General features: G+C 38.5%; 2 protein-coding genes and 1 non-coding gene across 3 annotated transcripts; 1 reads left to right on the top strand and 2 right to left on the bottom strand.

Annotated features, from left to right (window-relative positions):
• Positions 1-4289: 4289 nt before the first annotated feature.
• Positions 4290-10593, bottom strand: eca (transmembrane p24 trafficking protein eclair). The gene is made up of 5 exons (XM_080280604.1): positions 10441-10593; positions 9747-9862; positions 9476-9580; positions 8802-8942; positions 4290-7203 (listed from the first exon to the last, which is right to left on the bottom strand). The coding sequence occupies exons 1-5, from the start codon at positions 10574-10576 to the stop codon at positions 7054-7056; spliced, it is 648 nt and encodes a 215-aa protein (XP_080136730.1). The 5' UTR covers positions 10577-10593; the 3' UTR covers positions 4290-7053.
• On the bottom strand, positions 7637-7755 carry LOC145410484 (5S ribosomal RNA). The gene has a single exon (XR_013899276.1). It is a non-coding gene; the product is annotated as a 5S ribosomal RNA (ribosomal RNA).
• Positions 10594-10956: 363 nt separating the features above from the next.
• LOC145410450 (DDRGK domain-containing protein 1-like) lies at positions 10957-16439 on the top strand. The gene is made up of 7 exons (XM_080280603.1): positions 10957-11062; positions 11455-11604; positions 11844-11974; positions 12951-13031; positions 13313-13495; positions 14257-14362; positions 15408-16439. The coding sequence occupies exons 1-7, from the start codon at positions 10972-10974 to the stop codon at positions 15566-15568; spliced, it is 903 nt and encodes a 300-aa protein (XP_080136729.1). The 5' UTR covers positions 10957-10971; the 3' UTR covers positions 15569-16439.
• Positions 16440-25904: the final 9465 nt, after the last annotated feature.

Genomic DNA, 25904 nt, shown 5'->3' with positions numbered 1-25904 from the left:
AAACCACATCCATGTGCATAATATGTCATTGCTATTCATTATGACCAATGACTGGTTATCAGATGTCTGATGATGGTAAATGGCTACATGCAGGTTGCATCTTCAGCTGAATAGAATGACAGTTTGGTACTGTAGTAGCCAGAATAAAAACCTTGTGTCACAGTTTTCTTTTAGAGGCAAGTATAAATACCCAGTACTGAATGCTTATAGTTACTGCATTGTGTTGTAGCCTAAACAGGATGCTGGTTAATTTAAAAGCATGATAACCTACTGTATATGAGAGTATTGGGGTGTAATTTTTGCTGTTGTATTAATGTTCCTGAAGACAGATGAGAAACATTACTTCCTACATATGGTGGGTGGCCTGTTGAAATAGAGACAGGAAAGTATGAAATTACAACTGTTATGTGCCCACTGATAAAGACCATCATTCATGCAGTTGCCAAAATCTGTGCTTCACTTCAGTTATAAATATCTCATGTACCGGTAACTAGTATACTGTATATAGCCAGTTTTCATTATATGCCAGGAATATGTTCTATTTTATCACAAATCTTTCTACACTGTTATTGCTGTGGATTGGGGAAATTGGGAAATAAGTTATATAGGTAGCATTGGAACTATAGGTATGTGCTTTACTGTGAATTTAATAGCAAAAAAGAATGCTTAACAAAGATGACACATAATGAGAAATTGCTGGACTGTACAGCATTGTAACCATGACTCAAAACTCATATACCTATTTCAGATTGTAAACCTGTGCGTGGCGTACTGTACGAGTAATAGCCGACCACTGGACCTGATGCAACTAGTCTTCTCTGAAAACTGGAACCGGTATATAGTTCTGAATAATATATGTACTTTGGTTGATGGTGCACCTTGCATTTTTATGGATCATTCCTCTTGACTTGGCCCCAATTTTTGTTCTTTTGCAGTACATGTCTTATACCTTAATGACAGAATAAGATAATAATGTGGCTCTACATCCTTTCCATAACTTTTCCTTATGAATAATACTATATAGTATGTAGCGCTAATCCCTTGTTACAGCTCAGCTTTCAAGATGGAGAGATAGCAAGATCAGGCCAAGTTCAGTTGAAAAAAGTATACAGTATTTAAATGTACATTATGAGATTTTGTACTTTATCCTTGTATTATGTGATGTTTTAATGTACTGTTGATTTTTGATATTATTGAGGATTACTTTTGGGATGCCACTGAGAGTCACAAACCATAAAATATCCCTTGTGGACTCCTGTCTTACATTATGTAGAAAAAATTGTGGAAATCATCCCAGTATATACTTATTTACCCCCCTCCCACCAAAAGTGGCCTTTAAAATGTGTTTATCATGACCATAACACTTGATATTGAGGGTTGAACACTTATAGCTGTAAAAGGAATAGCATCCAAATTGAATAGGATCACTCGCCTACTCATTTCTGGGCATTTTAATACTGCCACAAAGTTCATCGGCAGTTCCCTGCGTGCATTTTATCCTACCTTCCATATTTCTCATTCCTTCTCAAGTGACAGAGAGAATCCTTCCTTCTCATACTATTGTTGTATGTTTCATATCACTGTCACAAAGCTTTTCTTGTAACATCTCCTATTGCCACAGCAGGCAAGGAAATGTTAGTGAGGTTTTGATTGTAAATGTCCATTACCACCCGTGGTAGAAGCAGGGGTGTCACACCCAGAACCTTAATTAGGTAAAAGCATGCACATGCTGTGACTGCAACTCCAATCAATAGTTTATCAAGGCTTTTGAATAAAGAACTTATAAATGGCAAAGGCTTGTGGTATTGTACTAATTTGTATTTATGTTTTTAACAAACTACTGTATATTGCATACAGTATCTCCAGATTGTCTTGTATTACCTAAACTTATTTGTAAAGCAGTTATGACTTGTATATAAAAGAGAAACACTGCACCCTGTTACTATACATACTGTATATATGGAAGAATTATACCATTGCGTGCATTTGGTGAAGTTTGTTGTTGTTTTTGTTGTTATGGTCCCAGACTCATCTGGACGTGAACTCAGTGGACTGCAGGCAGAAGTTATCCTGTTGCAGTCCATCCCCCACCTTTTGGGGAACAGGGAGGAAGTTGAGTGACATTTTTAGTTCTGTCAGTGCCAGGTTGGGACACATTATCAGCTTGACTGGGACCATCTGAGTATAATTTTTCCATTTGAACAATTCATGGTACTGTGATCTCAAGGTACTGTACAGGAAAATGCTAGTGTTTTCAGTGATTCTTTATTTTTCATTATTTTTAAAATCATAACTGTGTTGTTATTTGAGTACTGGAAAATCTGTGTCATCCTGTATTTAGTGAACAGTATTTGCTTGTATTATATCCTATCTGATTATCAGAAAACTATATGTAATTATGTAAACAGTGCATGTGACAAGCTGATGTGCAACAGTGTAATCTTATCAGTGTTATTTATGAACCACACAGAGGCTTATTTACATTAAATCATATGAAGAGTAAGAGAGAATGCAATGGTATTTTGTTACCATGTTATGTGCTTGAACAATGTTTAGGAGATAAATCTGTGTAAACCATGACAGATTCATTCAAGATTATGAAATGTATATTAGATGAAAGTTTGGTGACACTTATTAGATGATGAAGATTAAGTCCATGAGAAGCCTTGCTGTACTTCATGTAGCTATTTTTGCTCCATAGCACTTCAGGAATTATTCAAAATATTTTCAGTTCCTCGGAAAGTTATTGTGTATCACTGAACCAAGACAATACGATGCAGGTGGTCCTTGTTATGACGGGGATCTGTTCCAAAATATCGTCTCTTATTTATATATTTGGTCCTGTAAACTTTTAAGTGGTAATATTTCTGTAATTTACTGAGGAATTAACAGCTCAAAAGTAAAAAAAAAAGGCAGTATATAATGAGGACTTGCTGTACAGTACCGGAACAGTTTATGATAAAACAGCCTTTCATTGGATGTGCTGTTTCCTGATTTTGTTGGTATTTTAGTAGAACTTACCTTTACAAAGCAGTTGTGTCACTTGTTTATTAATTTAAACTTTTTCATTACCATCTACGTACAGTATATTGAACACCAATCGCACTGCTACATTTGCTTTTCCCCTTTATAGGACAATGATGCATGGAGGGGAGATTAGGGATGACCTTCATGCTGTGTACTGATGTAGTGCATTAGCTTTATTTCCCTCATACATTTTCTCAGATATGTCATGGTCTAGTAAGGCACTCCAACCATTTATGGCCCATAAAGATCTGCTTCCAGGGGGTGGTGGTTGTTTGTTGTTCATGTATTGCGGATCTGGAAGAGCACTTGGTCACTCATGCTTGAAATGTGTGGATGAGTTGCCTAGCCTTGAGCATCTACATTTCTGACAGAGCAGTACTTGGTTGGATAATGTACAACATATCTCTTATAGCATTATGTTTTGTGCTATTAACACCACTGCAGTGATGTCTTTTTTATATTAACCTCCTGAATCCAGCTGACATCCCTTTTATTCATGCAGGTACGAGATGATTTTGCTCTCCTTAGAAAAGGCCTCATAGATTGAATGATCTAATTAAGGCTATACCTAATCCTTCTGGTTTAAAATCCAGAATTGAATAAAATCATCAGGAGAGGGCAAGATTAAGGCAATAAAGACATCGCTGGACTCAGTGAGTTAATCCGGCTACCACCAGACCATTACACTCAGCTTAAAATGTCAGATAGCAAGGGGATTCATGAAGGACATATATAACCTGTCCAGTTTTAAAATTCTCCTCTATATTTAATAAAACTGTCAGGCAGTGTTAAGCATAGTGTAAAAAAAAAAAAAAAAAAGTCACTGGATGGCAAGGGTTACTGTCAGCCATAGCCTGTGTATTATCATAAAGATGGAAATTACACAGCAATACCAGGGAGGTGAAGGGATTTAAATCTGACTCATATATTTCAGTTTCAAAATGTCTTACCACAGTGGTATGAACACATGCAAATCTCAAAACAGGTCAGAAGTCTAAGTTGCAATATTGGTACACCACTTATCATGAAGGCAGGGCTTGTTAAGGTTAAGCAAGAAGACAGTCAGTTTCATAGAGTTTAACATCCAGCTTTATTGCAGGAGGGGTATCTAACAAACGTGAGAAAAGGAGCAGGACAGTGTAACTGAAACTAAGCAATGTCCTACGAGGGACCTTCAGGACAGGGTTTTGAGGAGGGGAATGGCACAGGATCATGACATGGAAAGCTGCCATCATGTGAAATGATCTGTACATGCTAGCATGGTCCATGGTCTTAACACATTTTCCCCTCAAAAACCTTTTAAGGCAGCCTAAGAAACACTAACTTTGCATCTGTGGACATAAATGTGTAAATGATTAGAAAAAATATATCTGTACAAAAGAAACTTTATTTGCACCAAACACACCATTCACAGGATCACAAGAGATATTTACACCACATGTACACAATATAACTTTTAAAATTTATCACAAATGCTATTCCCTAAACCTGGACCCGGCAACAAAAAGGAAGCTTTATCGTTAGAGTAACATAAGCCATGAGATTAGAACTCCATTCACGTAAGTTGGTGACAGAAGGTTCAGCAAAGGAAAGGTTTTAAATAATGTAGACCTAAAAGTCTGAATGTTTAACATTATAGAACCAAAAAAATCTGAATATCAGTATGTAACATTGTGAAAACACTACAACGTGACAATTACATACTTCGTCTTATGTTAAAACCCATACAGTATTGATGTAACTAGCTGATGTTACACACGAATGTCAAAAATTTAAATATTAACCAAAGAAAATTTTCATTAAACAATATGTGACATTTCAAATGGGAACACTAATACTGTATTGCAATAAAAAAAAACATTCCATTCAGTGTTACTGAATATAAGTGTTCCCTGGAATACAATGTTGTACAAAACCCATTACCAATAAAAGGCAAGACAATTACTGTAGTCATGCACACTTACACATCTTTTGTCAAACTAACTCTCACACAACTTGCCAAGACACACAAAACTGACACAGATATATATGAAAAAATACAGCCACACAAAATTTTAAAAATTTAAAGCACACTGTTCATTGCAAAGATGGAATACTATGTGCTCTCTGACTTTTCTATAGGTTATACTTTTACCAGACATTGTTCAGTATGTACGTGTGGATAGCTTCACAGAGATTGTGCACTGCATTCTTGGACACAAAAGTTTTAGTCATGTGTTTACTGGTAAATGCTTACTATGCAGGGTGCACTTTCTCACCAGCTTTGTTTTCCCTCACCACGTACAGTATATTAATCTTCCACTAGCAAAGTTCTTTACTCCCTGAATCCATATAACATTTCTATTTTTTCTTGCAACTTCCAGGTAATTTCAATAAGCTTTGAGAAGACTACGAAATTCAGGGATTAGATACACAGTCTTCATTAACGCTTTCACATCCAAAAACAATTCCAGAATCTAATATGTCTTGTGGCAGCAAGAATAAGACTTCCCAGGGTGAGGTAGTTAAAGCCCCTCTACCACAAAAAACAAAAAGCCTGTAAAACAGTTATTGGTTGGCTCTAATACTCTATAATGTATGATATACTTTAACAGTGGCAATGAACAGTCTTTAAAAGTTATCAGTGCTGAAAGATAAGTGCTAATAGAAGTTATTTATACTGTAATATATATATACCAGTATATATATATATATATATATATATATATATATATATATATATATATTCATAAATGTCAGGATCAACTTGACCAGCCCCGGGCTCCTACGGTTCTCATGGGGCAACACAGGGTTAGATGATGGATATACTGTATTTTATACATATATATATATATATATATATATATATATATATTTTGCCTGTGTACAGCACAAGAAGTCACTGACACTTGGGAAAAAAAAAATAAACAAGTTCTGCACTAATCACCTAGCATTGGCAATTTTGCATTAAAAAAATGTATCATATCTTTCTCTAGCTTTGTATTCATTTTACTTCTTAAATAAAATGTAGATGGCAGCATTATATACAAAACAACAAAAGATACATTACAGCCTCTTGTTCCCATACGTCCAATACCTTATGGTAAATTTTCACAAAGGTATTCTGAAAATTTCAATAGAGTAACTTCAATAAATAAGGGCAAGATGTATATCAGGATATTACACCAACCGGGTACTAATCTGATCTTGGATTATTAAATATAGGACTCCTGGTAATGTTAGGGTATATATCAATAACTGTGTGGGGGATCATCCGTAGTTTAGTTAAGAATCCCTCTGATGAAATCTTAACGAGGTAAATGAATATAAAAAGTTAGCAAACACTTGCACTCGGCAGACCTGATACCTGCAGTGCAGTTAAAAAGTGTAATCCTGAAATGCAATCAGTATTTGTAAAATAATCAAATCAATACTATGAACTCTGGATCCACTCGGTTTACCTCAACCATTTTTACTGGCTTTTAGAGTACATATAAATGAAAAGAAAAGTACGACTCAGTTCTGACTTGGCTAGGCCTATTCCCAGATTTTTCACGAACGACAAATTAAAGAAAGTCCTCATTATAAGTCAGAGATATGTTCTGAAATAAATTAAGCATTTGCTGAAGGTCATCCCCTCCAAGATAAAAGCATCTGGCAATAGTGACAAACAAACAGAACTGTATGTAGTGGGAGCTGGCAAATCAACTTCAAAGGTAGCAGCAAATCTGGCAATTTCTGTCACTTTCCACAAAGTTAACAGAAAAAGAAAGAAAGAAAGAAAAAAAAAAAGAGACAAGTGCCTTTTAACAAGGGCTTAATGCTATGGAAAGAGGATGTGAAAAAACAAAACTGTACAGCTGTGGACGCAATTACCGATTCACTTGCAATAAATAGCTAATGAGACAGTAGGTAATGAATTTTGAAATCCAGTGATGTGATCTTCAACGGCCCAACAAATTATACAGAACATTACATAAGCTTCATAATACAATGACTAAAAGGTGAATCAAAATCAACATATGCAAATGCACATCCCTTCCAATTCTACACCAGCTTCTTCGCCTCAAAGAAGCTCTTGAGGTGCCGCATCTGCCAGATACCCATGGCCACCAAGATGCCAACTTGAGCGATCGACCACCATAGCACACGCTGGTTGGTGCTCTCTGACGTTTGCCGGAAACGTTCCTCCCGGTACTGTTGGAGAAAAATAAGATACATTTAAGCTACAGGAGCATAGTATGGTACATTTCCCAAAAGAAATACAGTATTAAATCTGACAACTTGGCCTCACTTTGCCATCTCTTCTTATTGAATGTTAAGTTAATGCTCAGCTGTAACAAGATTAACACGAGAAAAAGATGCCAGCCATGAAGAAATACTATATATGTAGAGCTAAACCACTGCCTTTTTCTGCCACCAAGCTAAGTGAAATACCTAAATTACAGATGGACAATAATCTGGGATAAGATACCGTACTGTGCACAAACTACTGCACAACAGACTGTACATCATCATCATCATCATTGCCAGACGCCATGTATCCCAGACGGGGTGGCCAAGGGCTTAGAGTTAATTGTTTTTACAGGGAGGGGCACTAATCCTCCACCAACCCCACTTGACGTAGGGATGCCAACAGCATCTGGTGTTCCCAGGCGGTCACCCATCCAAGTACTAACCAGACCCAACGTCGCTTAACTTCGCTGATCGAACGGGAAGCGGTGTACTCAACGTGGTATGGCCGTTGGCTAATACCAAGATAATTAATACTACCTCAGCACCAAATCAGCCACAAAGTGTTTGTGTAAGCTTCAGCACTCTTACTACTATACACAAGCATTACATTTATTAAACATAGAAACCTATCTAGCCTGTTCAGTAATACAACATTTATTCTTAAAATGAAATACGTCAACTGCCAAATGGGGAAGGCATTTTTTTGTGGTTTTAAAAATAAGAAGATAATACCCTAACTACAATATTACAGTGCACTTATAAATCCAGTGTGTTTCCTGTCTTCTTTCAATAAATACAACCATATTATGATAACCACAGCTACATAAATGTCAACTCAGAAAATAATGAACTGCATAATGCAAAAATATATCTTTCAGGATGGAGAAATTATCACTTAACAAGTTATGTTACTGGAAGGGGCTGACTTTAGCTATACAATAAACACCTGATATCACCATCTTAAACACACTATCGTAACATCATATAAAAATAAGCCACCCCATCCTCTACTTCACTATACAGTATATCAGCTGCCTTGTTGTACATTAATTACATTATTAAATACAATCTTAAAAAAGACTCAGATCTTGTGCTTACATGCCAACAAAGTGTCCCTATACAGTACATCATGGAGTTTATTAACCCCTTCAGTCCTATAATACACCTTTTACTTAATCTTGCCATGATGCCATTCAGTTCAGGAGATTATCTGAACCCGAGAAATTACATATGATCTTAACTAATGCCTCCACTAGCACATGTTCCCCCTTAACAGAAAAAATGGTCCGAAGGTCACAAGAATAAAGTACAAATACATCATCCAATTAAAGGGCTTAACCAGATCAAGACTCAGTGTTGTACCAATTATGTTATTTAATCCTCTGGCCACAAACAATGAATGGCATTTTATTCCAGCTAATGCTAAATGATTTTATTTAGCTAGGTAAAATGTACAACATCAAGGCATAAAAAGTGTATACTGATGAGTTTATTGCTCATGTAATGCCACTCAGGGATGAGTGAGGCTGGCAACTCTCATCCTTCAATGTCATACATACTCGTTGATAATTTTGCTCCTTGGAAATCTGGTCAACCTGGTCCAGCAGCTGGCGTACTCGCAGTTGGAGTTCAGTCAGTTTCTCCTTCTGGGCCACATTGGCATAGTCGTGCTCGCCCACCTGGATGTCGAAATGCACACGCTGGGGGTGGTAAAAGCAGGTTAGGCATTAACAACTACTTGTACTGTACACTTGTTTCATATTAACTTGAACTAAAACTGCATGGCATTAACAATCATACTCTTTTTCCTTTACTCTGGCCTCACTTTGCCATCTCTCCAGCTAGAATGCTGAGCTGTAACAAAAGATTAACAATCCCATATAAAGCTAGTCAAAAAGGAGTGCGACAGAAAAGATGTGAGTCACAGCATTTTGTTTTCTGCCACTGAGCTGCAAAAAGGATGAACACCCTAGCCATGGTGAGCAAAATATATTAAGGGACCAATACAAGATTGTACCGGGTAAGGGGAAACATGTTCACATATTCATGTGATGCGGGACATTAACGACACTGAAGCTATATTGCTATTAAAATTCTGGTTGCTGGGATAGGTTTATGAGAGTTTATATGGTACTACAAGTCTCGTTGTTGAGTTAAAAACAGTGTTTGTGCACCATGTTCAGGCACTCTGGGTCTAATTATAGGGAAAACATAGCTATGATGCTTTACATACCAACTGTGATCCTGAGAACCACTTGGTGGAGTTGGAGTAGAGGCAGATGACGTGTTCTCCTGGGGTGTGGGATGTGAAGGTAAATCGGCCCTCACTGCTGTACACCTGTGGGGTAGGAAGCAATTAGTTTACCTGGGTATTGAATTGCTTGGTGTATTTAAGAGATCAACTATGTCAGCTGAATGTAAGCCAGCCACCATATTACCTACATAAAAGTGTATAAAAATGCAGACGAAGTAAATGTATCAGTGGGTGTGACAGCAGAACATACCCTAGACAGAAGGACCTTATCGTCTGGATCCCTGATTTCCACGTGCATACCCAGGCCGGGTGAGGAGGGCATGAAGCCGCCAGTCCGGGGGTCGTACAGCTGCAGCTTGTAGTTACCTGTGCCATGGGGAAGTCAGGGAAACAACTATAGTATCTGGTATTTTTATCCTACCAGGCATACATTCTAGGCTACGTGATTCTGTATTAAACTAAGAAAAAAATAAAGCTATCCATACTTTTTTTTTCATAATGCAGTACTTAGTAAGTTCCTCAAAAATCAAAGTGTTCCTGTGGTAATTATGGCCTAAGTTACTGTGACAATTGACCAGAGGTGTCAAAAAATAGCCAGGTAAAGTACTGTACAGTAGTAAAATTAATCTTTGCCTATTACAAGTATGAAATTACACGTGTCTGTTGATTAATCATCTGCACCACTATGGTCCTAACATCTTGAATTAACTTACCGGTATCATGATGCAGCAGTACACATGCAACCAGGTGGTCAGTGAAAAATATTTAAATGTAATTGATTACCTCTAAGGCACTGAAGTAACACACAAGAAAGCTCCGACCACTTCCCCTCCATACCACTGTTTGTGCATATGATATCTAGAAGTGTCTAATTTAATCTAATAAGGCTGACACTGATGCTGACACGATATGGTTAGCAGATGTATTTGAATCTCACTAATTACCCGTCACCATAGTTTCATCTGGGATCTCCTCGATGAAGCATTTTCTCTCCGTTTCTCCTATGTGGAAATAAAGGCCATGGGCGAAGCTGGTGAAGCCCAGCAATACACATATCGATATAAACAACTTTGCTGTCATTCTGCTTTCCCTGTGGCTGACTGTGAGGTACTTTGAGGTCAAATGAAAACACTACTGCTGATTTCCATCATTACCAATATTTTAATTACCATTATTTATGAGAAAAATACTACCATTTCATAATGAATAATATTGTCTTACATATGTTGTCTAGGAATATTTACATAATTTAAAACAAATTCCATTATAATATTGACTCTGATTTGTCTATTTGAGTTAATAAAATCCACAAGAGGATCTGACGTGGACAAACAAAGTAGAATCCGATACTTTATTTCCAGTACTCTATAGACGACTTGAGCGTCCTGCGTCTCACTAAGGAATCCAATTCTCCAGTCTATCCGGCGTGTGTTTTGTTTGTCAACACAGGGGAGCAAATCAGCTGCTTAGTGGAAATGTCAGACGTAGTGATTTACACGGTGTTGGCCCTAATTGTGGGGGTGATCCTGGGTGCTGTGTTGTTCCTCAAGAAGAAGGATGCTAAAGGTATAAGGAATGGATTAGTTGTGGGAGAAGTCAGTTGGTGAATTTGTGTAACATATGCTTCTTACCTGGTACTTATTTTTAGTTATATTAAGTTGGACCGTAATGTATGTTCCTTATTATGGTTTCGTTAATACCATCATTGCCGTTGTTATGAAGTGTTCAGTTAATATTGTACTGAAGCGTGCTAGCCTAGTCATGGGCCCTACGTCTGTAAAGGTAAGGGGGTAAAAAATTGGCTATTTGATTATTTATTTTTCGGTGGACGTGATGACCGTGGTGGTGGTGGATGAGGATATGTGATTATAATGACAGTACTGTTTTGCATTAAGTTATTTGAACAACTAGTATAGTAGGTATCAATTATATATACTGTATGTATTTTTTCACTGCAGGGGGTGATGGTGGTGGTGGTGGTGGTGGTGGAGGTGGTCGAGGCCGTGTGGCACCACGCCCCAGAGCAGAGGATGAGGCAGGGGGTGCTGGGCCACCCAACAGAGTCATTGCAAACAGGAATGCTCGGGCAAGAATGAGAGCAGCAGCACGTATGTACCAGTATTCAGTATTGCATACTGTATTCATTGAGCTGATGGGTGTTGATTCAAGGCAGGATAGTTTTTAACCTATTTGGCTGTACTGGGCATCTGAATCTTCTGATGTTAGCTGGAATAATACACTGTGCAATGTAGGTCAGTCAGTAGGCTAAAGTTATTATGTGTACCTGCTTTTTTATTAATTTATGTGTTACAATCCTAACATTAGAATCCCATTTTACTGTACATAGAACGGCATGATGATGATTCTGAAGAAGAGGAGGAATCCATACGCGATGACATTGTTCTGCCAGATGGGAAGGTGGGCAAGAAGAAGCTGGCCAAACTGGAGGCAAAGGCTGACCGACGCGCCATGAGGGAGGTCCGTAACTGATGGGGGACACACAGTCGTTGGTACAGTTCAGGAACATGTTAAAAAATACCACACCCTTATCCACGTAATTGTTGTAGACAGTCTGACTGGCAGGGTACAGACTGTCTTCTTTATCTTCATTATAGCTAATTTAGGGACATGTTTTGAAATACCACTTGATTTATCACATAACTGGTACAGACAGCTGTAGTTTCAAGTCAAGGATATGTTTCAAACTATCACAGCATTTTTCACACCTGGTACATGTGCTATGAATTTGGGGTACTGGTAAATCAGCTTTACAGATACGGTAGCATTGGAATTAATGGGAATTTTTATGTAAGACACAGTGGATGTATTATTAGGAAGCAAAAACATCATAAAAGGGGACTTACAGTTTGGACCTGCTGCACCACGCTCTTCAGCCATTCACTACAAGAGGTCTCTCCTGCCCTGAATAATATCTGGATGTAGTGTTGGAAAGCCATCATCATACAGAAGCAGTTGGAGGAGAGAGTTCTAGTTTTTTCACTTTAAGAGATTCCCAGTATGCTTCCTAAAATTGTCTGATGTAGTAATTTTACCAATAAAAGGTATCTTGGAGCTGATAAAGTTAAGCAAAGATCTGGCTGTAGCTGTTTGATGGCTTGAAAAATATCAAATTTAAAAACCAATTTGCTAGTCAGAGTGCAGAAATGATAGCATGGAGGCCAGTAACTGTAGGTTAATGCTATTCATTCTGGTTCAGTAGAAATGCAGTCTCTTCAGTAATACATTTTTTTCAGGCCGGAAAGACTAACATGTACATTCATTTTTTAATCAAAATATGTGCTATCACAGTGTTCGAATCAGCATTAAGCAAATTTGCTTTAATGTGAAAGGTAGAAGACACAGTAGTTGTAAATAGCTACCTCCAGCATAATTATTCTGTGGTTTCAATATTTGCATGCATTATCTTTGTCTTCCTAACTTTCACCATTTCCAGGCAGAGGAAAGAGAGCGAGAGGAGAAGAAGAAAAGACAGGAGCAGGAGTCTGAGGACAGGAAAAAAGAGGAAGAAAGAGAGGTGAGAGAAGTTACAGAGCACATTGTACTGTGGATTTATTTTCTCGTTTGTGAAATGAGTTATTAGATAGAAGAGTGTGGAGTTGAAACAGCCTGACAGATATGAAAGTTCTGGAGCATTGTAATTATATGGGTGTTCTGCTAGTCATGAATACAGTAGAGTGAAAGCAGGGAGGCCAATAAGCTTAGGTAAATGAAGTATATAGCTGCCTTAGGGTTAAATAGGATGAAGAGAAACTATTCTTTATACAGTATCTACTTTGAATCCCCTGACCACAATAGGCAGAAGAAGAAGCACGAAGAGAGGAGGAAGAGAGGAAGGAACGTGAAGAGAGGGAGAGGAGGGAACATGAAGAATACTTGAGGATGAAGGCCAGTTTTGCGGTAGAGGAGGAAGGATTCGAAGAGGCAAATGATGAAGATGCAGAAAAGAATCTGCTGAATGAGTTTGTTAGTTACATCAAGGTAAGTTGATACTATAGTCATTTTTAGGGTTGCTGCATTTTAGTTATTTTGCTGGTAATAGTTCTCCTGTCAGGCTTTTTCTTGCGCTGTGGACCCTACCTCACTCTTTCTTCAGATGGGAAAAGAGAAAGATGATGGTGATGATGATGATGATGATTACTGTATGTTGCTAATGAATGGAGCTTACTCTTCTAATTTCAGCTTCCCCAGTCACATTGCCAGTGTTGTTGGTAAGAGCCTGAGTCATTATGCATAAGCATTATTGAGCCGGGTGTCGTGGAATACTCATTTAATTCCATTCTACCATAATAAAGCGGATCTTGTTTGGAATTCTTTTTGTTGAGGTGGATACGAATCATTGGTGGAAGTGGCTATCTCCTGTTTATTTTCATGTTTTAAGTTTGAAATAGTTTCTTTCTTTTACTTTACTCGGTTGTATTTACAGAATCAAGAAAATAGTGATCAGGAATTGGTTCTAACTAGTACAATATCACTAAAATTTAATTCAGCCCTTCAGGGTTTAACGGTAGTGTAGGCAAAATATGTACTGTACTGAATTACTTGAGAAGGAATACATGACTTGACTGTTAGGGTCATCTAGCATCATGTAAAAAAAAAAGAAAAAAGAAAGAAAAAAAAAGGATGCCAAACCAATGTCATGTGCTTCTCCCTTTTTCCTTTCATACCCTCTTGTCTGTCTCCTCACCTTTTTTTTTTTTCCCTTCCATTTCCTTTCTTACTGAGTCCTCCTATCCCCTCAGTCAGAGAAAGTGGTGGTGTTGGAAGACCTTGCAGCCAAGTTCAGATTGAAGGCCAAGGATGCAATCAAAAGAGTTGAAGAGCTCCAGAAGGAAGGCACTCTCACAGGTAAGCTATACCTTACATGTTAAATCTATGTCGAGATATGATACCCGCCTAACTATGGGTTTTTACATAACTATTTGCATCGTTATACCGGGGTATACTGTACCTGTATATGGTTTATGAAGGATCTTGTGAACTAAAAAAGTTAAGAGCATTAGTGACATATTTACTGTATATGTTACAATGTTTATTTATTCTTTTTGTTATTGATCATTGATGGTATCATGTGTGTTGGTTATGTACCTACTGTACTTTCCATGGAAGCATACATTTTGAGAGAGAGAATGAGTGGTCAGCCTTTTTAACCTGATGACAGATCCTCAAGCTGCATAGGAGAGACCGTGCTGGCAGACCAAAGAAAATGTAGGATGAATTTCTTAGAATGCATTTCAGGGTTAAGGACTGTTCAGCTTGGGATGCAGCCATCAGGTTAAGAACGTCTGACCCATGCAAGCATTGGACAATGCTTCTCAGGTACTGTATATGTGTTTGTACCATGTTGACAGTACATAAATAGATAGATGCGGGAGGGCTCATAATAAGTCAGGAATGTGTTCCAGATTGTCACAGCTTTCACCATACACATGATTTTGAACACTGGGGAAACTGACAGATAGTACGGTACTTATACCGTAGGAATGGAACTTTTACATGAAGTACAGTATTTTCATCAACTACTGGAACTTTTGATGAAGTCTTACTGCACAGAGATATATAAAGAGTACCATAACTTTCATCCATTGTTTGTTTTCTTTATTCATCAATAGTACAGTTGGCGGTAACCACATAGCTAACAGATGGATGCTTGGTGATCTAGTGAGTTAAAGCATTCTAGCTGGATGTGCCCCATAGAAGGGTCTAAATGCAAGAAGTGGCTGTGGTTCCCTGGTCATATAATGCTATTTAGGTGAGCAGCTGCTTACTCTTGCCTTCAGTGACTGGACTGAGTCATGCTGTCCTGGGCTTCTATGCTCCTGTTGGGGAGGCAATAAAGGATTACACGATTGATGGTTGGGAAATGACTCTCTCTCCTTTGTTTGCATTGCAGGTGTGATGGATGACCGAGGGAAGTTTATTTACATCAGCATGGCGGAGCTGGAAGGTGTTGCCAAGTTCATTCGTCAGAGAGGCCGTGTCACACTGGCAGAATTGTCTGAGTCGTCCACATCGCTCATATCCCTTACCCCGGATGCATCTGTCAAGGGCTAGTAATTACTCATGATGCTGGTACTTAGGGGTATGCCTTCAAGCTGTGGCATTGACATAACCAGGCTGTGGAGCTGCTCTGTGTTGCAATATTTCTCAGCTCCCACCCTATCCCCTGAATGGAGGATGGTGGAAAGGATAGCTTCAACTTGCAGTCCACCAGGGTTACTTAGCAGATCAGCCAGTTTCGCAGCAATAACAACTCACAGTGCTCATAATTAATACTGTTATTATTGTTTGATCCCTAAAATCCATGTGAGTGTGACTTATTTTTTAGTTTATTCTTGTCTCCGCCAAATTATAATATTCATCATTCATTCTTTCATCATCACTCAACTTAGGGAAAAAACTCTGTAATGGAAGTGGTATATAAGGCCATTGAGTGGAAAGACTTGCACTTACCAGCGTGATCAGTGATCTCTTAATTGTAAATTGTTCTTGAGCAGAATTAGTGTGACTGTGATGATGATAATGATGATGTCTTTCATATGATAATTTCATCTGTGCCCAAGGTTTATGCAGACATTTTTTTTTTTCATTCTTTTTTCATGCAAACCTCATTTCTTCATAGCTGATTTTGACTGCACAAAGGAGCATAATAAAAAAGTTGAATGGAAGGTTTAACAGTACCATTTCAAAACAAAATGTGTTACCCGTCCCTAGTTATCAAAACCAGAGACTGTTATATATGTATCTTAAATTCTGGCTGTGGATTATAAACTGTATTTTTAAATTATTGCATCTGACTTTGATCATAGGCTAGGAAGGCCATTCCCAAAGTTCTGGTTGGTCTGTGATAAAGTCAAATGTATAATGTGCATTATGATGGCAGTTGTGATGGATAGTGTGCATTATAATGGAAGTGGTGATGATGGTGAAGCATATAATTGTGCGTATTTATAGAAAGAAACAGTTGGTCCCCACTTTAAGGAGGCTGAGGGGTGTGGAAGGGTGAGCAAATTATAGTATAGTATTGAGTTTACACTTACCTTGTTAAATAAGTTGCCATAAGGCATTCCCCCCCCCATTACATTTTGTACCTAGCAAAAATTTCACCACCATCATTACAGCTGATTTATGTTATTATTATAGTGTACTTGTCTCTCGAATATGGTGATGTCTTTCTTATTTTATTTTTGCTGTCTCCAGGTGATTTTATTAAGTTCAGGAGAGACTTCTGAGTGGAGGGGTAAGATATGGCCTTCATTAGTACTTTGGGTCTCTTCTGAGCCAACTAAAATTGTCTGGTGTTGACAAGAATAAAGCAAAAGGACTTTGCTGATATGCTGTACTTCATGCTAGCATTTATCTCAGTGTTATTTTGTGGAATTTAACACAGTGCATGAAAGGTACATCCACGCACAGCATAAAAAATTGTTTGCTGAGCTGAAGGAATTAATACTGTAGTAATATGATTGTGTGTGTGTGTGTGTGTGTGTGTGTGTATGTGTATTTCTTGGAACAGAATACTTAAAATAAGACATTGTTATTCTGTATTAAGTTGCTGTGGTATGTAGTGAAGGGTTAGTGTTGATATGCTGTACTTCATGCTAGCATTTATCTGAGTGTTATTTTGTGGAATTTAACACAGTGCATGAAAGGTACATCCACTGACAGCATAAAAAATTGTTTGCAGCATCGAATATGATTTTTTAAATTTTTCGAAAGCGCATAATCTCTTTACACCATTTTTACCTAACTCGGTAGGTTTTTAGAAAGACTTTCACAGTGTTAAATGGGGAATTACTATACAATGCTTATAGGTATTTCAGTGCCTGTGTGCTGCCTCTTTCATTGTTGTAAGCAGCTGTCTGTTGCAGAAAAAATTGTCTTGTAAATACTGTACGGTATTTAACCCTTCAACCTGAGGACATCTTCCTCTCTTGTTCAGGCTAATATCAGACAATTTTATTTAACTCAGAAGAGCCACCCCATGTTTTGAAAAAGTTTGTGAAAGCTAGGTCAGACTCTTCACATTCAAAAAGTCTCTCATATGTTGAGTAAAATTATCTGAGAGTAGCAAGAATAAATTAGAAATTAAAAATCTACAGGGAATGGGTTAAAGTGTTCCCAAGATCGACAGGAAATGCTCTACTGTTTTTTTTTCCCCTTACACTAGCAGTTCATTATTCCATCCATGTCACCCTTAACCTCATCTTGATTTGTTTTTTTCTTCTTGCACCTAGACAGTTCTGTTCAACTTAGGGAAAATATCTTGTAGTAAAAAGATTAATGAGGACTACTCAACACATACAAAAAAGTTTGCTCTTATGTAAATAAAATTGCTCAGAGTTGTCAAGAATGAATTTAAAAGGTATTCTCAGACTGAAAGGGTTAAGATTATACTGTAAATATTGATTTCATTGCCCTCATGTGAGGTGTATTTATGCATGGTAGAGACTGGGTAGCTGAAAATCTTACTCTACACAATTAGATAAGATGGAAGTAAAATGTATGGTCATAAGCATTATTTTTCTATACCACCAGTGTACCTGTGGTCTGCATGGTCTTTCCAGTTCTCCACTCGTTCCCATTGTACACTGATAAAAATTGCATTGGTGAACATATGGCACAAAACAGTCTTATATCAAAATACATTGGCAATTTCAGAATACTGTAATTCATCTCTATGTTGGTAGACCTGCTGTCATGAGGATGCCATCAGTAACATCTTTGTGACATTTTGTAATCAGTTATTGTTTTGATACAGACATTCAGATGTTAGTAGATAAATCTAGGAACATTGCAAGCTTTATTTATCACGGTATGTAGGATATCATCAGACTCTGCATATCAGATACTTTCTTAATTGTATGTATGAACGTAAACCCTGCTGGAAGCAGAGTAAAGGGAACTTAGTTTATGATTGTGCAGTACATAAGATTAGAGGAACATGATCAAAAATTTGCCAAGACTTCCCTAGTGGCTGTGTCAGAAGGTGTTAATATGGAAAATATTTGTGAAAGCAGCATTAACCACACAGCAGACGAGTGTGAGAAGGAAGGATAGTCACTGGTGTTAAGGGAGGAACGAGAAATATTATGGATGGCAAACTTTTGCTTATGATAACTCATGCCAGTCTCATTCTACACCTTTTCTGTATATATAGATATAAAAACATAGTGCTTACCTATGATTGTTTCTTGTTGATAATGCAAAATACAGTATATTGTGTTATGTGTCGTAACTAAAGAAATAGGTGTTATTTTTGCCTAAATGTGACTACAGCCTGCTCGAATTGTCTGCCACTCATATTTAGTTTCGGGAAAAAATAGCTGAATTCTTTAATGTATACTTGTATTTGCTGATCTTGAATATTTTTAGCTTTGGTTTTGAGCTTCATTGAGAGTGAAGAATGATCCCAGGTTGCCTGTTGGAAGGTAATAACCTTCCCAGTACGTCTATGCAGGAATGTTGTACGCTGAAGCTCCCTCTTTATGGGAATTCCATGTTATAGGGCCATGTGTTTACATGTTAAAGGGTTTCATGGTACCTAAGTCAGCCTCATGATCAAACTTTGGGACAATTATCAGTTTTCTCCAGATTTACCTACCTAATAATGACTTCATTACATACAAACACTGCAGAATTCCTCACGAATGGAAGAGGTTGTGGGCTTGCTAGGGTCTAGAGAGCTTGTGGCAGGGGTTAGCATAAAGGCATCTGACCATCCACCAAATATTTAACGAGTCGATTGGCGCACCCTCCCATTCCCTTGGTTGCAGTACATCAGCAGAAACCTCTCCATCGTTACGAGAGCAGGGTCAGATATTCATATCCTCTCGTCATGGGTGATCCTTGATATGCCCAAGGTGTCTTCAGAATGGCATCCTTCTTTCCGAGCATCATATGAATGGCGGACTCGTTAACTTTGTACAATTTCTTAATGTCACAGTTCCGGTGTCCTCTATCCTTCTCTTGATGATATCCACCTTCTCCTGTTTCAGAGACTTCCGATGTTTGGCAGGGTCACTGTGTGGTGGCATGGTCAGGCTGGGTCAGGTGGCCAAAAAAAAGAGCAATGATCTTACTGAGCCCGTATGCAGATAGAGTGCAGGCAGAGAGTTGGCTCAACTAGGACAGGGATACTCAGTGGGCCGTAACGACACCCTGCACAGACACGTGGTAGCAATACATCATAGGCTGATGCAATTTGCGCTCTGTCTCTTCCGTGAATTCCAACTGCAATTTTATGCCTCACGCTTTGTTCTATCATTGGCAGTGTAGTATGACTTTGAAACATAAATTGAGGCCTCTGGCCATGTTATGTCCATCGTCACTGCATAGTCAGGTGCTGTAAAAAATGAGCAGCTTCCTCTGACCACATTATATCAATTTTTTTCCATATTGTGACATTTTTGGGACACAAAATGGCACCCCACGTGTTATGTGAGAATCGTGCTCTGTAATCGCGTGTTATGTGAGTGCTTGCTGTATACATCACACACACACACACACACACACACACACACACACACACATACTATAATTATAGGCTTCAGTGATAAGTGAATGGATCACTGACATGTTTCTTTTGGAACTGCATGGAAATATGTCCTCTCATAGGTCATTATTCATATATGTTAATCATTGTTACCGTTATTATTATTATTTTTTTTTTTTTTTGCTTGGTTGGAATGCATTTATAAAGGCCATAAATGTTGTGAAGAGCCAAAAGTAGCATTTTTGTAGGAGTTATATGCAGTATTAATTGAGCGAAGGTTCACTTAGGATTGTTTGGTTGTTTTGTAAATGCAGTTTAAAAGCTATGGTGTGTGTTCCCAAAGGTAGCTGTTCTCTTATTTTTTTAAAACCTCGTTAAATGGTTAGTTCAGGACAGGATGTAGTTTTTATAATCTTTTACTTGGAATGTCAGAAATTGATTTTGATGACAGTACTGTACATACATTAGTTCTGCAAATTTTATGTATTTTTGACTGCCATATATTTTTTTGAATATTATATTCTTACCTGAAGTGAAAGTTTAATTATAGCTTTAAATTTGCTTGAAAAATTGCTAGCTTCTTCAGGACCAAGCAAGGGAAGAAATTCAGTGGGTTGTTAACCTGGAAATGCAAAATAATATTAGGGCACTCTAAACTACAGTAGATTTCATGCACTGATTTAGTTATACTGTATTCATAATCATGCCGATAATTCGAATAAATATGGTTTTCTTGTGGCTAGAGTTATTTTTCCCTTTATGTCCGTCCGCTCTATGTCCGTGTAACAATTCTCATTTGCTCATTTGACCTCTGAATTGGTGCTGAAGAGGGATGCCTTCATGTAGCAGCACAAATATAACCATATGAGTCCACTGCCTGGTTATGCAAATGCTACTCCCCTCGTCCCAGTCCCCTGAAAGGAGGATGGTGGACTTCAGAAGGGTAGATTCAGCCAGCAGTCACATTTTCTCCAGGCATGGAGTCACAATAACCTCCTAGGATCTGATGATGTACAGGTACTTTTAATTTCTTTGTTATCAACATTCTGGTGTGGCACGAAAATGAAAATCAAGATTAAAAGCAGTAGAAATGGGATTATTGGTGTGTGTGTGTGTGTGGAGTGAATAAGATGAGAGATAATGTGATTGATGAAAGATGTATAGTAAGTCTGTTGACACTGGGGTTGAAGGGACTGTGGTTAAGAGTATGGTCACATGAAGAATATGGCTGTGGTAAAAAGGGTATATACTGTGTGAGCTGGAAGGTAGGGGGAGATATAGAAGGTCAAGAAGGTGAATACACAGTGTATGGTAAATGTAAGAAAATGAAGTTCATGTAGCTAGGGAACTGACAAGAAATTAGGCTCTCAAACCGATGGTCAGTTTCGGAAAGGTTTTGGTTATGAGATGGTTAATTAAGGCTGTATTTAACCCCTCCAATTGTAAGTCTTCCATAAGCTAAATAAAATCGTCTGGTGGCCAGCGTGAGATAACGGAGATACCATCAGATAAAAAGGTTTAACAGCAGTAGGTAAAAAAACAAAAAATGTTCCTCATTTTATCATTTACCATCTCCTTAATGCTCAGAGGCAGTTATATATTTGCCTGCATAGCCTGCATATACAGTTATGACTCATACAAATGTTAAATCTCACTCCAGAATCCATTTAAAATGAATCTCTACGGAGGAAGCTTTTCGAAGTCTTATTCAGTACTAAGATGGCGTCATAGGGTACCAGCTTCGTCAACACTGATTGGTCAAGACGCAGCCAGCAGTGATTATTATTTTGTTGTGCTGTGTTACTCATTATCACTGACGTAAAGTATTATAAGCATGAAAATACAATACCTGATTGTATTAAGGCGCACTATGCAATATCAACGGCTAAGAAATAAGTGTTTCGAAGTCTATAGAGTACACAAGGAAAAAAAAAAAAGGCCAAACGCCACTTTTCAGCTAGCAAGTGCACGTGAAGGAGGTTGCGCGTCAGTGCGTCTGAACAGTCTTATATAATACTAAAAACGAATCATCTGCGGTAATTTTGTACTCTAAAAGCTAGTGCTGAACAGTTTATCGTGTACTATCAATACAAAGAACAAATGTGGACCGTGGTATTGTGACAGAAAAACAAAAACACTGATGTCAATCCCGATGCGAGATGCGACGCCTCCATCACCCCCTCCCGCCAACAGCAAGGTAAGGTAAGTTCGGCAATTATTTCGTTGGTATAGGAAGCTTATATTCCTTTGCGAATTATTTTATACAGTATATCCTGATTCGTGCTTTATCTTCATACAGTGCTGCCTGTTTCCACTCGCTTGGTTAGGTTAGGTTGATGGCCATTTTCCAGATTGCAATTATAAATTCATTCGTTTCATTATATAATTTTAGTGGTTTTGGTGTACAGGAGAGCACTAATGAGGAATGCAACGTTTGGTGTTCATCATGTAGTATTTTAAGATATTACGTTACTGTACCTTGACAGATCGTTGGAGTGCTCTTCCTTAAGAGAGTTTGCTGGGGCTTATAATAACACAGACGTGAAGTTAGATTTGTTGGGATAAGTTACAGTGAATTAGGTTATATCTAGATTAGTTACGTCGCAGTTTTGTCGTCCAAGCTGGAGCTTGGGATTCGAAGCGCGTCTTGGGGCGCTTGGTTTCTGTCCGCAAAAAAAAGTCCACGTAGAACCGAAAAATTACACTTGCCGATCGCAATGTAAACAGAGTGGTTCGCCGAAGAATCATCTGGCAAATATGCAACTTACACGTAACCCCTATTTGTGCTGAACTGGCTCTGTATGTCGTTAATATTAGCCACCTGGACCCTAATTTTATGTATATCGTGCTAATTTCATGATATTTATACCTTACGTGTCCTTGCTGACCATTCTCACTCTGCCCAAGCTGCATTAAGACTGCTCCCGAGTCCGACCACGCTTGGCTTGAGTGAGATAGCATGACGGTCTTGGTTTCGATGATAAATGCTTGGGTCGGCTTCGTATCACTTTGGCATACAAAAACTGCGAGCTTGGTTTCAACTGAAGATGGTCTCGAATCCAGTCCGCCAGCCTGGACGACAAAAACGCGGCGTAGGATTGATTAGGACGGGTGTGGGTTGCTTTGTTTTTTGTTTTTCCTGTGGGGGGGGGGACATGCATTTCTAGGGAGTTGAAGTTTGCCATGTTTATGCCTGTCCCTTCATACCCACTACCCATTTCTTTCCCTTGCTGTTTACGAGTGAAAAATAAGTGATTCTTATTGATCACCTTCGTTAAGACAACATTATATCATTGAATCTCAGGACAGTTTTCAACTTTACCCTCGTTGGTACAGACTGAATGGGGGTCACTAAATGGAAGATAATTTTGATGAGTCCTTATCTCCATTTGAAGTGGACAGGTAGGAATACAAGCCTTCTTCACACACACACACACACACACACACACACACACACACACACACACACACACACACACACACACACACACACACAGTCAGACGTTCATACAGATACAAACACGAACATACACACTCACACAGATACACACATACAGATACACACATACGGGTACACATACAGATACACAGACACACACATACAGATACATACACATACAGACGCACACACACACACACACACACACACACACATATATATATATATATATATACACATACATACACACACATACAGAGAGAGAGAGAGAGAGAGAGAGAGGATTAAAAAGTCTGAGAGGAATTAAAGTGACAATAGGGGTGAAGGAAAAAAAGAGATGAGAGGAGGAGGAGGAGGAGGAGGATTGAGTGGAATTAAGAGGATGGAAGAAGAGGGAGAGGAAGCAAGAGGAATAGTCAAAAGGATGGGAGTGCGGCGGAGATAAAAATAGGAAGAAATGGAAGAGAGAAGTAAGAAGTTTTGACGAAAGGAGAGGAAGTGGAAGAAGGGAAGGGAATGAAGAAGGAAGAGAGAGGAGAAGGAACGCAAGAAAGATGAAAGAAAAGAAAAACGGAAGAAAAAATTATAAAGAGGAAGGAAAAGAAAAACTGGAGGGAGAGAGAGAGAGAGAGAGAGAGAGTAATCGATTGAAACACCATTCAAACTTTGGCGCATGCACTACTGTTGGTTTCCACAAGTACTGCTACCTCCATTACCAGTATTACCACTACCACTCATTACTACCATTACTACCACTACTACTACTACCGGTACTACTACTACTACTACTACTACTATTACTGATATTACTACTTTTACTACTTTTTCTGCTTGCACTACTATTACTACCACAGTCATCAGCTAAAAATAATAACCACCATAACTATTGCTGCTGCTAGGCCCACCAATGTTGCTACCATCTCAGCTACTACCACACTACACCACACCACTACATGACACCAAACCACATCAAACCACATCACACCACCACATCCCACTACCACACCACAACACCATCCCACCCCACCACCACACCACACCACAACTTGGCCACACTGGAGCAAACTTGTCCATCGGTGCAAATGTCAGGCCAACCACGACACCATATGGTAGGAGGGGGTAGCCATATTGGATCCAAAATGGCGGGAAAGGGCTGCCATATTGGATACAAAATGACCAGGAGAGAGACAAGGATATTAGAAAAAAAAAAGGATGTTTATTTTGAAGTTCGTATTTCTTGGTTATATAACTTTTTTTTTTTTTTTTTTTTTGGCCATCTGGTGTTTGCAAAAATAAAATACAGGTAAAAAAAAGGGCCTCGCATTGAAGGGGTTGATTTAGAGCTTCAATCGATAGTCAGTGAGCTTTTTTTTTTCTCTCTCTCTCTCCTAAGCTGGGAAAACGCGTATGGTGGCAGGAAGAGAGAAACGGAAATAGCGTCATCGTGCTGAATGGGTGAAATTTAGGTGTTGTTGTTGTTGTTGTTGTTGTTACTGTTGCTTTTGTTTTTCTCGTTATTTTTGCCTTTATTCTCGTCGGTTATGGAGGCTCCCTAACACCTCCTCCTTAGCGATTTATTTTTGAATTTGACAGTTCATTATCCTCTTTGTACGTTAGTTATGCAGAGTATGGTCTGGGTAGAGAGATTTATGTAACATAGAAGAAGTGAGGTGTAATTAGCAAAATAAATCACTTGGGAAAAGGTGTTAGGGGGCTTACCAGATGAGAACAGGAGCTAGTATTCGAGGAGTGACCCAGTTCCGTCGGGTGAAAGTAAGCCGACTTAGGGAGGCTTGTGTGATGCTGGTTTAAGAGAGTTATATGTAAATGGGTGAATCTGCCTGGCTTAGGATAATGGGAGGCAGTGCAATGAAGGTGTGGCGAGGTAATGAATGGTGTGTGTGTGTGTGTGTGTGTGTGTGTGTGTGTGTGTGTGTGTGTGTGTGAGAGAGAGAGAGAGAGAGAGAGAGAGAATAACCAGGTAGGCAAACTTCTGACGGAGTGACAGACACAAAGGTACAGTACGCCACATGCTTATCAACCAAGTTCGATTTTCGTGCCGGTCAGACCAGTAGATTCGGTGTGTTTCCCTCCTGTTCTGTTCTAGGGGACGATTTAGACTTTAATAAAAAGATTGTCTACCTTACCGATTCCCCCCCCCACAGACACACCCACTGAAATATCACAAAACACACAACGAGACATCTACTACTCGACTCGAAATATTTTGAACGATTGAGGGACCGGGGGACATGAAAATGGAGATGAAAAACTAAAATAAAACTAAAAAAAATAATACAGAACTTGAAAAATATGAAAAATAACAAAAAAAAAAAAAAGTAGGTTATTGAAAGGGGTTAAGAGAGAAACATTAAAGAGAAAACGAAGCAAGGAAAATTAGAAATAAAAAGGGATGGTAAGGAAAATGATAAAATAAGTGAATAAAATAGAAAATG

This window comes from Coenobita brevimanus, chromosome 85 (genome assembly GCF_032717465.1).
Source record: "Coenobita brevimanus isolate Jiangsu-jjx chromosome 85, ASM3271746v2, whole genome shotgun sequence".
Classification (NCBI taxonomy): Eukaryota; Metazoa; Arthropoda; class Malacostraca; order Decapoda; family Coenobitidae; genus Coenobita; species Coenobita brevimanus.
The sequence above is the reverse complement of the archived record's forward strand: the minus strand, read 5'-3'. Positions and strand labels throughout refer to the sequence as shown.

Coding starts and splice junctions, on each gene's coding strand:
- eca (XM_080280604.1), bottom strand. CDS start 10,576: ATGACAGCAAAGTTGTTTATATCGATATGTGTATTGCTGGGCTTCACC. Junction 9,863..10,440: donor AGATGAAACTATGGTGACGG/GTAATTAGTGAG, acceptor CCCATGGCACAG/GTAACTACAAGCTGCAGCTG. Junction 8,943..9,475: donor GGTTCTCAGGATCACAGTTG/GTATGTAAAGCA, acceptor TACCACCCCCAG/CGTGTGCATTTCGACATCCA.
- LOC145410450 (XM_080280603.1), top strand. CDS start 10,972: ATGTCAGACGTAGTGATTTACACGGTGTTGGCCCTAATTGTGGGGGTG. Junction 13,496..14,256: donor AGTTTGTTAGTTACATCAAG/GTAAGTTGATAC, acceptor CTATCCCCTCAG/TCAGAGAAAGTGGTGGTGTT. Junction 14,363..15,407: donor GAAGGAAGGCACTCTCACAG/GTAAGCTATACC, acceptor TTTGCATTGCAG/GTGTGATGGATGACCGAGGG.